Below are 13,250 nucleotides of genomic sequence, written 5' to 3' on the forward strand. Positions count from 1 at the left end.
GGTACTTAAATATGCCAAACTTTGGGATCTTCTTTCAAAGGAAGAGTAACAGTTTCTTGTTAGACATAAATGATGATTCTTTTGATGACCCAAAAAGTCAATAAGAAACTCAGTTTGAAACCCTGGCCACTCGCCGTCCAGTCCCGGCGACTCCGGCGTGCGCCTCGGGATCCTGGAGGCACGGAAGACGCTCGCTGACGTCACTCCCGAGCGCGCCAATCCCGGGCGCCGGGGGGCGGGCTCTCGGATTTGAATTCCAGCGCTGCTGCTATCGGTGCCGCGGAAGCGAGCCCCGCAGGGCAGCGTAGCCCGCACGCGTCCGTGTCCCTGCGGTCACGCGTGTCGCCCCTGCCGGGGCTTCCTCCCTGGGCTCGGGGCCGAGCGGTCGCCACGGCCTGGTGCTGCTGCCTTCGCCCAGGTAAGTCGGCTGGGTCCCCGCCGCCCCCTCCCCGCCCTCGCTGCTGTGGACGTGGGCTCGAAACGCAGGAGGAGCCGGGAGGCCTTCTCGTCGTCTGCGGGCCGCTGGTGCTGCTGACTTAGCATTAAATTCCGTGCTTTGCTGCAGGCGTAGATGTGAGAAAAACTGAGGAAGGGAAGCCCCTCGTCCTGCCCTTAAAGGATAGGACTGCATACGTCAGGTGCACCGGTTGTCGTTGTTTTGTTTCGGGTTTGCTGTTTCGGGACGGGGTTTATCTGTAGCCCTGGCCGTCCTGGAACTCTACCCCGCGGACCAGCCTGACCTTGAACTCAGAGACCCGGCCGCCTCTGCCTTCGCGAGTCCTGGGATTAAAAGCTTGCGCCGCCACCGCCCCGCTTGTTTGTATTTTTGAGGTTTTAATTTAATTGCATTTCTCGTTTCCTCTTTCTCCCCCCAAAACTCTCCTTTACGCACCTCCCTACTCTCCTTGAAGTTAAGTGGTTCCTTTTTCTCCAGTCGCAGTTGCAACATATATGTATATACTTTTATATCCCTAAATGTAACCTGCTGAGTCCCTGTAATGTTACGTGTGTGTGTGTGTGTGTGTGTGTGTGTGTGTGTGTGTGTGTGTGTTTTCAGGGCCGACCTATTTTCTTTTTTCTTTTTTTTTTGGTTTTTCGAGACAGGGTTTCTCTGTGGCTTTGGAGCCTGTCCTGGAACTAGCTCTGTAGACCAGGCTGGCCTCGAACTCACAGAGATCCGCCTGCCTCTGCCTCCCGAGTGCTGGGATTAAAGGCGTGCGCCACCATCGCCCGGCTAGGGCCGACCTATTTTGTTTTTGTTGTTGTTTTACGGCTTTCTTAAGTGTTTATTCTCCTAAGCGCATGCCTTCGTTTTGTTTTTTTTTTTTCTTTAAAACGTGGCTATAAGTCCTTTTAATGCTGGAAAAATTTAAAGTCGTTTTTGTTGCTGGGTACATTGAATTGAGTTTTATAAATGAGCTGTCACGGGGAAAGCACAGCCCTGCCTATTAGGATGTCCCCGCAAGATTTGTCTTTTGAATACGCTCGTTTTATCCACACAAACATTTCTTTTGATATCGTGCTAATATAAAAATTAAACAGACATCTCAAGCGGGCAACAGTTTGGGCAGAAATGCTAGTGCAGGGGTCTACTGGGGAATCTCTTCTGGTGGGGAAGCTTCGGAAGTGTGCGCGCTGGAGCTAGCTCTCTTAGGGCTCGAGCTTGGGGTTGATTCACTAGCAGGTCAGTAGCATCTTGGGGACCATTAGCATATCTGCCCTGTCCTGGACCTGCTTCTGAACTTCCGGGTGGCGTTGTTTTCTTTTTGCCACCACTATTTCAAGGTGCACAAATCAGCCTACCGTCACCTTGACTTGTGGTTTGTTCATTGTTACGGCAAGTTAAGTGTTTGGACCTAGCGCCCTCCAGGCCAGGCAGGCTGCTAGCGTGTCACTGCCCTGCAGTCTCCTGTTTTACTTTTTCTTTGAAAAGTTTAGGATTTCTTGTTGACCTGACTTTGTAACCCCCTTTGAGGCCTGGGACTTAAGATCCTTCTGCTGTTAAATATTTAGCTAGGACTTTGGGCCTGTGTTTCTGGCCAACTTTTATCCGTCCTGGAAATGTCTTTCTGTTGGTATAGATTGGGCTTGTTTGCAGCTTACTTGCAATTTTTATTTGAGGCCGTTCATCAGGCAGGTGCTGAGGTTAGGTCACCTTGACCAGACTCTGCCAGTTTCCCCTGCGGCTGTACAGTCTATTCGTTTTTTTCTTTCTGAGAGTGTCTTTTCGCTGGTATTGTTAGTGGATATTACTAACCCCTCTAGGGCTGTAGCTCCGTGGTTATCTGCCTAGCGTGCCTGAGGCCCTAGGTTCAATCTCTAGCAATGCTAAAATAGATACATTAATGAATAAAGCATATTAATACATAGTTGTTGAGCAAACATTTGTAAGAAAATTACAACGGCTTTTCTGTCACAGGGCCAGACTTACAAGATAGATTTGTCAGCTGTTGAAAATACTTTGACTAGCAGGGTGTGGTGGTGCAGACCTTTAGTCCCAAGCCTTAGAAGGCAGAATCTGAGTTTGAGGCTGACTTGTTCTACAGAACAAGTCCCAGACACGCAGAGAAACACTCCCTCAAAAACAACAAAAACAGGAAGAAAATAAAGAAAAAAAATACTTCTCTATTCTCTCCTTATAATAAATTGTTAGATAAAGTGGGATTTTTTTGTATATGAATTTTCAAGTTGCTTATTCATTTTTTGAGAAAAAGAATGATATCCTTTGATCTAATTGCTTTAGTAATTACTTTTTAAGACAAGGTTTCATAGCCCAGGCTGGCCTTGAAGTTTCTGTTTTGTTTGAGCCTCCTGAGTGCTAGGATATGGTGTATGCACCACCATGCCTCATATGTATTGGTATTTCCCATGATAGCTCTTTGCCATTTAGACGATGTAAAAAATTATAGAATAAATTCAGTAGTAAGAGATGCTATAAATCTTGACTAGTAAGTTCCAGGTACCTAGGATTGAAATATTAATTTTCCAAGTATTACCACAATGCATAGTTCTACACTTGGAATTTTTATTTCTATTTATGGAACCTACAATTTCATGTAAGAAGAAAGCCAGATGTGGTAATAAGTGCTTGTAATTCCTGCACCAAGATGGCGAGGGCAGGGAGAACTCAAGGTTGGTGCCAGCCTGGACTATAAAGCAAGAATGTGTTGCAAAAAAGAAAGAAAAAACAAGTTTAAGACCATAAATATTTAAATAAATAATTTTTCTAAAAATTCTAAATAGTAGTACATTTAAAGAATTGTGATAAATTAAAATTCTTCCTTTATTAAAAGTTTTTAACTAAAATCTTACAATTTAAATATTCTAAAATATGATAGAGCCAGATTATTTATATGACATGGGTCTATCAGTATTCATTAGGAGCATTGTAGCTGCTGTCTGAAAATTGTAAAGTTCATAAAGGGAAGTATCAGTTAACTTTTTTTTTTTTTTTGGTTTTTTTGAGACAAGGTTTCTTTGTAGCTTTGGAGCCTCTCCAGGAACTAGCTCTTATGGACCAGGTTGGCCTTGAACTCACAAAGATCTGCCTGCCCCCCCCCCCCCCCCCCCCCCCCCGCCCCCACTGGGATTAAAGGCTTGCACCACCACCACCGCTACCTGGCTAGTTAATTTATCTTTATGTAGTCCCTAATTTAGATGTCATTCCCTTTTTATGCAAATACTGGATGGGAATCTTAAAGACTTCGTGTTTGAATGCATTTCACTGCTGCAGTAGAATGCTTGCAGAGCATGCTCGAGGTCCTGAGTTTAAATCAAAAATGGACAGGGAACCTCTTCCTGCGTGGCTCTAAAATCCCTTAAAGGAACACAGTCCCATAGCTGTCAGGTAAATTTCAAAAACAGGTATTTGATATTTATAAGTCAGAACTTAACAACTAAGTTATTTGTTGAATGGTGCCTTTTTTTTCCTTTCTTTTTTTTTGTAAGTAGGCAGTTTTAAATGCTAAACTGCTTTTCTCTTGAAAAAATGATGAAAATTGTAATTTAATAAAAACATTAACAATTAGTCTGATTTGTGAGTTATAAATTATCCAGTGTTGATAAGAACCAATTAAACTTTTTTGATGGTATAATTTTGTTATAGAAAATCTGTGTATTTAAGAATTACCAGACAATATAAAAAGTTGATTTTATTACAGGTTTCTCTGGACTCCTGTTGAAGTTCTGCCTGGAAATTTGTATTCATTGACTTTTCTATAAGAAGAATTTTGTTGCCACTGCCTTATCAAGATAAATGTAACATGTTTGAACCATTCAGGAATTCATTTGTCTTCTGGGAAATCTCAAAGAAGAAATATGCCTGAAGACGCCGTCTTTATTGACAACATTCCTTCAAACACACTTACTCCTGTAAAAGAATTGGCGAAATATCGGAAGTCCTCTCTAAAACTGAATGGTCATAACAAGAATCAGTTATTAGAAATTGCAGCTTCTAACAATAAAAAAAAATGTCACTCCACCATGCTAACAGAGGCTACCCTTTCAAACAGCTATCCTGATATCAGTGTTATAAAGTGCAACGTGGATGGGTTAAGAAATGAAATGAACTATGAAACACCAAGAAAAATCTTTCAAAGAATGAAAGAAAAAATACAGCGTGACAAAGAACAAGCATCAAGCAGCAGTAGCATGTTGGGACCACCACAGTGTGAACATAAGAAAGTCTTCACTTCTAACAGAGATGAGAAAATTCAGTTGCAACAAACCTACCTCTGTGAGGAAAAAGAAAAATCATCCCAATTCAATAATACTTCATCAGGAGGTTAGTTTAATCACGTGTGGATTTAAAACAATGTCTTTTTCACTGTTTAATGTATTAAACACTTTTAAGTTCTTGGGATAGCATAATAAGAGAGTACCAAAATGTCTGCTCACATTCTGGAGAACTTTTTTTTTTGTGTTTTGAGACACAGTTTCTCTGTATAACAGTCCTGGCTGTCCTGGAACTAGCTCTTGTAGACCAGGCTGGCCTCGAACTCACAGATCTGCTTCTCTCATTCTGACTTTATTTATTTATTTGTTTATTTATTTATTTGGATTTTTGAGACAGGGTTTCTCCATAGCTTTTGGTTTCTGTCCTGGAACTAGCTCTTGTAGACCAGGCTGGCCTCGAACTCACAGAGATCCGCCTGCCTCTGCCTCCCAAGTGCTGGGATTAAAGGTGTGTGCCTCCACCGCCTGGCCTCATTCTGACTTTAAAAGTAATTTTTTTTTTTTTTGGTACAATAGAAGAGAAAAAACATGGGGGGAAAAAGGAGCCAGGCACAGTGGCAAATTCCAGCACTGAAGAGATTGTCAGGAGCACTGCTTTGTGTTGTTTAGTACTAGCCTGGATTATCGGGCTATATAGTGGACTATCCTGGACCACTGAGCTATATAATGAAACTTTGTCTCAGAAAACATTGAAAGGTGTAGTAAAGACAATGGGTATAAGTGAAAGCTGTGCTATAGTTAGAATAAGCTTCAATGAGAAGATGAGATTTTAGGTGCGCAGGTTTGTTAGGTAATAGATGCATATCAGAACAACTACCTAAGTTTAGGGACTAATGAGTTTAGTGCATCCTGAGTGAAGAGGCGGCTCAGGGGACATGATAGATAAGAAAGTCACTGAGGAAAATGAGCCCAAGAGAAACCTATCTAGAGAGAGAGAGAGAGAGGTGGTGATGGGGTGGAGGAAGGGAAAGAAAGAGTATGTGTTATGATAAGAATAATTGTTGATTTGATACCGTGGTCTAGAAAAACAGAGAAGTGAAAAATGGAAATCTCCCTTCCCCTGGGGATTAAATCTGAAGCCTCACCTACTTTATGTAAACACTGTCACTAGCCTTGTGGAGGTTTTGTTTTTGATAAAGTCTTGCTGTGTAACCTAGGCCAACCTGAACTTGAGAGATTCTTACCTTAGTCTTTTAAGTGCTAAATTGCAGGTATTGCCACCAGGCCTAAGAGAGGTAAGTCTGTGGCCTCAAACTCACAGAGATCCACCTGCCTCTACCTCCTGAGTGCTGAGATTAAAGGTTTGGGCCTCCTCCGCTCAGCTTCTTTTTTTTTTTTTCCAGTTACTTCGAACTATTGTTAAATGTCCTAGATAGTTACCAGTGGGCAGTAAGAACTCTGAACCTTCACTTGTAATAAGTGGATGTGGTGATGCATGCTTTTAATCTCAGCCCTCAGAGGTAGGTTTGGTGCTAGCCTGGCCTACATAGTAAGTATAATCAGACCTACATAGAAAGACCCTGTCTTTCTTTAAAAAAAAAAAAAACAAAAAAAAACCCAGGCTGGGTGGTGGTGGAGCATACCTTTGATCTCAGCACTTAGGAGGTAGAGGCAGGCTGATCTCTGAGGCAAGCCTAGACTACAGAGCAAGTTCCAGGACAGCCAGGAATGTTAGATAGAGAAACCTTGTTTTGGGAAGCAAAACAAAACAAAAACTAGAGACACTTAAATTGAGCATAGGGGATAGGGGCATTCCTAATCTCAATTTTTAATATAAATAGTTTGAAACAACTTTTTTCCATAGGATGTTTCTATAAATTTTGTTTTTTGTATTTTTGACAGAGCTTCCAATTCTGAATCGAGAACAAGAAAGTGTTAAAGCTTCAAACATCTCAAGAAAGGTATTAACTAGAGCTCAGTTTGCTAGACAAGTTCTTCATTCAAAAGAGAAAACTGTTAAAGCCACTGTGTCCAAAAAGGACACTGTTAATTCTACTTATGAAAAGCTTGGAAATACAGGCATTAAGACTGTGAGTTCTGACTGTGTTCCTATTCGGAATCATAGCCCTTTGATGACTTCTGGGAGTGATGTGTCAACAGAAGGGACTGCAAAAGAGGATATTTTAGAACAAAATAAAAAATCGGGTTCTAGAGGAACGACTCGTCATTCCATGGAAAATACATATGACATCATTCTTGCAAGTCCAAGACTTAATGTAATAATACCTGGCCAGTCTCAAAGAAAGGTTACAAAGCTTGAAGCTGCTGCAAGTGAAGTTAAAAAATACCAGGTGGGAAGACATTTAAGGCGCTGCTTATTTCTATTTTAATTCTCCCTTATCTAAACCCTCGTTATAGTTTCTCATTTTATTCAACTATGAGCCTAGTGAAAAGATGAATGGGCTGAAAGTAAGGTAACTCATTAATTCTTGTCTTCTCTATTACTAGTTGTAAATTTCAACTATTTACTTACTGTAAGATATGAATGCTGACATTGCTACTACTTCTATTCTTATGACTTTTGAGGTATTATTAACAACATTTGAAGAAGAAAGGAATTTTAACAGCTAAAGAGTTGAGAATTTTCAGACTGGACAAAGGGCTCAGAAGTTAGAAGCACTTGTTGTTCTTCCAGAGGTCCTGAGTTCAATTCCCAGCACGGTGGCTCACAACCACCTATAATGAGACCTGGTGCCCTCTTATGGCATGCAGGTGTACATGCATAGAACACTGTATACATAATAAATAAATACATCTTTTTTTAAAAAATAAAAAAAATAGAATTGAGAATTTTCCTGATAAAAAGTTATATGGGATGAGTAATTAAAAAATTTAAAGCATCAAATTATGTTACATTAAGATGCATTTTTTAAGGAAATGTAATACCAGTTCAAGAAAAAATAAAAGCATATATAAACCCCAGGCTTAATCTTCCAGCACTGAAAAAAGGAAAAGGACAATGTAAAATTCCCAACTGTTAAAAGTAAGTCTATTAACTTTTAAGGACATGATAGTGAGTATCAAATTGAGATGGTATTTAATTCTATCTTAAATTTTAAAAATGAAGTAGTTGCTGTTTTATATCTTAGGGTGTTTGCTAGATATTGTTTCATTTACAAATATTTAAATTTAATGAATATTGACTTATATGAAGAAAGTTTGAAAGGGTATTCTAGATTTCCTAGTACTTCATCTCTACCATGCTGTTTATACCAGTTACCATAAGAACTTCAAGCCTTCCCGGACTCATATTCATAGGTACTTTTGTATACTCCCTAACTCCAACATAGTCTCTCACCCATTCTTAGGTCTTCATTATATTGTGTCCTTTTCAACTTCAGAGATAAAGAGCATCAGTATTCTGTTATCTATGTTCTAGGAACATTTTTTTAACTTGTGCTAACTGAAATGGGCCTTATACAAACAACCTCCCTGGTTTCTTTCTTTCTTTTTTCTTTTTTTCTTTTTTTTCTTGTTTTTTTGAGACAGGATTTCTGTTTCTAACAGTCTTGGCTGTTCTGGAACTCCCTTTGTAGATCACCAGGCTGGTCTTGAACTCACAGAGATCCCCCGTTTCTGCCTACCTAGTGCTGGGATTAGAGGCATGTGATATCACCACCCAGCGATTTCTGTTTTTTTAATGGTCTCTCTTTTACATTTATTGTCTACTCAAGCCTTATTCATATCTCATTATTGCTAGTGCATGTACCAGATTCTCAATGCAGATGCATCACATATTACTATCATTCCCCTTCACTAATCGTTATACCTGCCTCATGCTCGATATTCTGACACCACTAAGTCAGCCATTAGTTCATTACATTCCCTTGTGCTCATTGCTCTTTTCTTCCCCTGCAGGTTCCTGTGCGTGTGTGTGTCCACCATTATAACCATTATATATTAACTCTCAGATCCATGCCTTTATTCTAGTTTACCCTCTCCACATCATTAATCATGGAGGGGTCTTACTTACTTACATTTCTTCTTGCTTACCCCTTTCAAGGAATCATGCTTTTCTGCTACCTGTTTAGAGCTTTTTAGCCTGTTCTTTGATTAGAAAAATCTTATAAGGCACCACTATACACCTTTATTATTTATAGTAACTATGTATATATTTGTTTGGGTACCATCTCCTTTCTTCTTGCATCTATTTCCTCCCAGTATGCTGTCACATACAGGCAGTGTTTATAATTGAATCCAATTTATTTCTTGTCGAATCTCAAATGTCTAGAACAGTGCCTATAGCTCAACTGTTTGGTGACAGCATATTTTAAATAAGTAGAATAGCGCAAGATTCTAGAATTTGACTTGTATCATCAATTTCTCTAGTCATATATTACAGGAAAGTTATTTAGATTTATTTTGTAATTTCTTCTTCTGTAAAACGGAGATGGTGCTTGCTTCCTCGAGTTGTAAAGATAACATGAACTAGTGAGCCTAAGGTGCACTACAGAATGCTTTCTCATGTTCCCTGTTGCCGGCTGGTATATCCACACGTGATGAAAATAGCATTGATCCTAGTCTTCCAGCCTCTTTTTCAGTTCTGCAGATCAAACCCAGGGACTTGTGCTATACCTCTGAGCTACATGCCCAAAATACTTATATTTTAAAAGAATAATTAAGAATGCCATACCAAACACCATCCGTCCAGTTTAGCATCTTTTCCTGGTTCAGTTTAAACTCACCAAGGAACTTGTCTTTAAATATAAATGTGTACTTTCATTTAAAGTGAATGACACTTGTTAGTTGTTGTATTAAGGCTTTAGTTCTCTTCAGAAACACTTTAATTATGTATGTTACTAAATTGTTATGAACTTAAAGGGTTTTTTTTTTCTTGTTTTTTTTTTTTCTTTTTGAGACAGGATTTCTCAGTAGCTATGAAGCCAGTTCTGGAACTCGTTCTGTAGACCAGGCTGGCCTCCAACTGATAGAGATCAGCTTGCCTCTACCTCCCAAGTGCTGGGATTAAAGGCATGTGCCACCACTGCACGGCCAAACTATAAATGTTTTTATTGTCAGTGTTCATAGAAAATTTTATATTTTAATGATATTTTGCTTACACTAAAATCATTTTCTGAGCTACTCAGCTGTTTGCTTTGGAATAGAATGGTATTGCATGCTTATTACCAGCTGTGACCTTCATGGTGTATAGAAACTGAAAATATAGCTCTAAGTCAGTTTAACAAATATATAGTTAATTTGGGGGGGCAAGTTATATATTTGGCATTTTTTTTTTTGTTCCTTCAAAATTGCTGTGTTTTCTAAAAGATTTGACAGTTTGGTGTATATGTTAAGATTCTCCCCCTTAGGCTAAGTCATTTTGTATGAGTATTTGAAATGCAGATCTTTCTGCATTATAGCCAAACAATATAGCACAACTTCATGTACATGTCTATTTCTTATTTCATTCAGTACAGTAGTTTTAAGAATTACTGTTTAAAATGGGCTGGTTCTTAGATAATGATAGGTACTAAGAAAAAACTAGGATTACTTCGGGTTTTTCTTGTAGTTCAGATTTTTCTAATGTTTAATGCTAATTTTATCATTCTGCATGCAAGTAGCATAAGAAATGTGTTCTTTGTTTTATGCTTGATTAGGTAGTCCAGCTACAGGAATGGATGATTAAAGTCATCAATAATAACATGGCTATATGCATAGAAGGAAAGCTGGTGTAAGTATAACATTTCAGTGTTCTTTTCTAATATTTAAATTGGTTTTATGTATGTGGTCAGCAACAAATAGCATATTCCTACAAAACACATTCTCATGAGGTTATAAACTGAAGGCAAAAGCACAACATGATGCCAATTCCTTGCTAGTTATCCGATGTAAATTATTGATCCATGAAAGGATCAAAATTATTTAAAGCTAAGTAGTTGCATATTAAGTAACTGATTGATACTTTTTGGTTTTCCCAGAAGTGAAAGCATTGTCAGACAAGTAGGCTAACTCAGCTACTGTTCTCCCTTTGAGAATCAGTTGTTCCATAGTAAAATGTCTGTGGTAAAATAATATAGAGTATCCTGGTTTCTAAGGTTGAATATGTAGAGTCTTGTTGCCTATCTTATTCACTTTTCCATAATGTTCAAGATGCAACATAGATTGCCTTTGTGAATCCAGTTAATGTTGCTTACTGCCAATGTAACTTGAAGAAGTTACTTATACTCTGTGAGGCTTAATTTCTTCATTAGTGCAATAATCATAATATGGCCTAATCTTGTGAGAAGACTTTTCCTGGTTTGAGAGTATTTCATATAGCTGAGGTTGGCCTTACACTACTATGTGCTTGAGCAAGACATTCAACTTATGCTCAGTGCTCAGCATTGTTGTAGATAGTGTCAAGAATTAAATGAGTTAATATTTACAGTATTAAAGAGCAGTGCCTTTTAGAGTTTGATTTAAATGCTAAATAAAACTGTGGGCCATGGTGTCACACACCTTTAATCCCTACTCCACAGGCAGAGGCAGGTGACTCCATATGAGTTTTAGACCAGCCTGGTCTACATAGTTCTAGGACAGCTGGAGCTAGGTAGAGAGACCATGTCTCAACAACAGCAAGCCAAAAAAATAAAATAAAAATAAAAAATATGCACGCACACGCTTATGCGCATGCACAAACACAAAACCAAATATATATTAAATAAAACAAAAAAGAGTCAAAGGTAAGTATTAAGGTGTGAGTTTAATCCCATTTGATTTAATTGAGAGAACTTCCTTGTAACTCATGTATATGTATGTTTATTATCTATTGAATGAAGACTGCTCAGCACTTATCTAATAGATCTTCATATTTGGTTCTGATTTTATATTTATCATTAGTTTCCTTAAAGAAGTATGAAGAATAGGTTTCTGGGTCAGCAATTTGCAACTTTATTTTTTCCCAGCTAGAAGCTCTTTACAAAATAAAAGGTAAAAACATTTGCCTTTGTATTCATGATTAAGAAAAGACAAAGACCCCTCAAAATTACCTGATCTATTTGACATTTCTGAACATGGGGTAGGAGACAGGGACTAGAAGTGCACGTGTCAACTGTAACCGCAGGTTCTCGGGGGATGTAAAAGTCTGAGGCGATCATGGGTAACATAGTAAGACTCAGGAGCCAGCAAGATGGCTCAGAGGGCAAAGGGTGCCTGCTGCCAGGTTGGACAACCTTAGTTTGATCCTTGGGACCCATATGTTGTAAGTAAAAAACTGGTTCCCAGAAGCTGGCTCTTGATTCCATATGAATTCTATGTCATACACACACTAAATAAAAATGTGAAAAACAAAACAAGATCCCATCTGAATAAATCAAAATAATATTTATGGGGAAAAAAAGTCAATACAGTCAGGAAAAGGGCTTCCAAATTTCTTTGAAAGTTTAGTAGCTGTTAAGCTGAAATTTCAAATATTGCCAGCAACAAACATTTAATGACAGTTGGTTTCTGCTTCCATGGTAATGCTACATTTTATATTAGATGCATAGATTGATTGGCCTATATATATGTATGTGTATATATATACACACACACATACACTCGGAGGGTCAATTAGCCCTGCAGCTGAGTTCTGTACTGGCTAGCCCTCAAGTGTTTTGTAATTAGATTAGGAATGCTGTAATTGTTGTGGTAGCTAAAAACAAAATTAGTACTTCCTTTTTGATGGGTGATATTATGACTTCATCTCACTATGAAACCCTAGTTGTCATGGCCTCAAACTTGGAACAACCTTCCTGAGTTTACCTACCAAGTGCTGCGATTATATATAACTGGCTCAAAATCATTACTTTATTATAATATTTTTGTGTGCTGCTATATGTATATACAGCTCCTGGTTAAGTGTGAATATGCTGACCTTAATAAACTTGTTCTTTTTTCCCTAGAGATATGACTGATGTTTATTGGCATAGCAATGTAATTGTAGAGCGAATTAAACACAATGAACTTAGGACATTATCGGGGAACATTTATATATTAAAAGGATTAATAGACCGGATTTCCATGAAAGAAGCAGGTAAATGGGTTCCTTAGTTAATCTTTCCATAGCTTCTCCTTTTTCTTAAATAAATACCTGTTGGTGGAGGCTGCTTGTTCATTCCGAGATGCTCAAACCTGAAATAATCATTCAGAAACTATATCATTTACAATACTGCTTCTTGATAGTGGCAGGGATCTTGAAACTCCATAGAGTTGTGGCAGTAAATATGGCTCCCACCAGTACCTCCACCATAAAGCTAGACTCAGAAATCTAAGGAATGAGGTGGATAATACTGTCAAAGCCACAGCTTTAATCCTAGCCATATCGCTTAGCAAATAAGAGTCATGTGGTCAGAAAAAGAGAGATATACAGTAAAAATAGATTCAGATGAAAAAACTTCTAAATGGTTTATAGTGTCTTTAAAAATAATTATATGTAGGCTTGGGAGAGAAAAGAAAAAGAATAAAGTTCTTAAAAAAAGAAAAAGAGTGGTTGGGTGTAGTAACACACACCTTTAATCCCAGCACTTAGGAGACAGAGGCAGGTGGATTTCTGGGAG

General features: G+C 38.5%; 1 protein-coding gene across 1 annotated transcript in view; it reads left to right on the top strand.

The window, feature by feature from the left end:
• The first annotated feature begins 245 nt into the window (after positions 1-245).
• Positions 246-13,250, top strand: part of Mis18bp1 (MIS18 binding protein 1) — a 36,107-nt gene continuing 23,102 nt past the window's right edge. The window contains exons 1-5 of the mRNA XM_075947781.1: positions 246-418; positions 4,161-4,783; positions 6,577-7,025; positions 10,332-10,405; positions 12,597-12,727. Coding sequence (XP_075803896.1) covers positions 4,318-4,783; positions 6,577-7,025; positions 10,332-10,405; positions 12,597-12,727 — 1,120 coding nt within the window. The 5' untranslated portion in view covers positions 246-418; positions 4,161-4,317. The remainder of the gene's footprint in view (positions 419-4,160; positions 4,784-6,576; positions 7,026-10,331; positions 10,406-12,596; positions 12,728-13,250) is intronic.

The sequence above is a fragment of the Microtus pennsylvanicus genome, chromosome 14 (genome assembly GCF_037038515.1).
Source record: "Microtus pennsylvanicus isolate mMicPen1 chromosome 14, mMicPen1.hap1, whole genome shotgun sequence".
Taxonomy (NCBI): Eukaryota; Metazoa; Chordata; class Mammalia; order Rodentia; family Cricetidae; genus Microtus; species Microtus pennsylvanicus.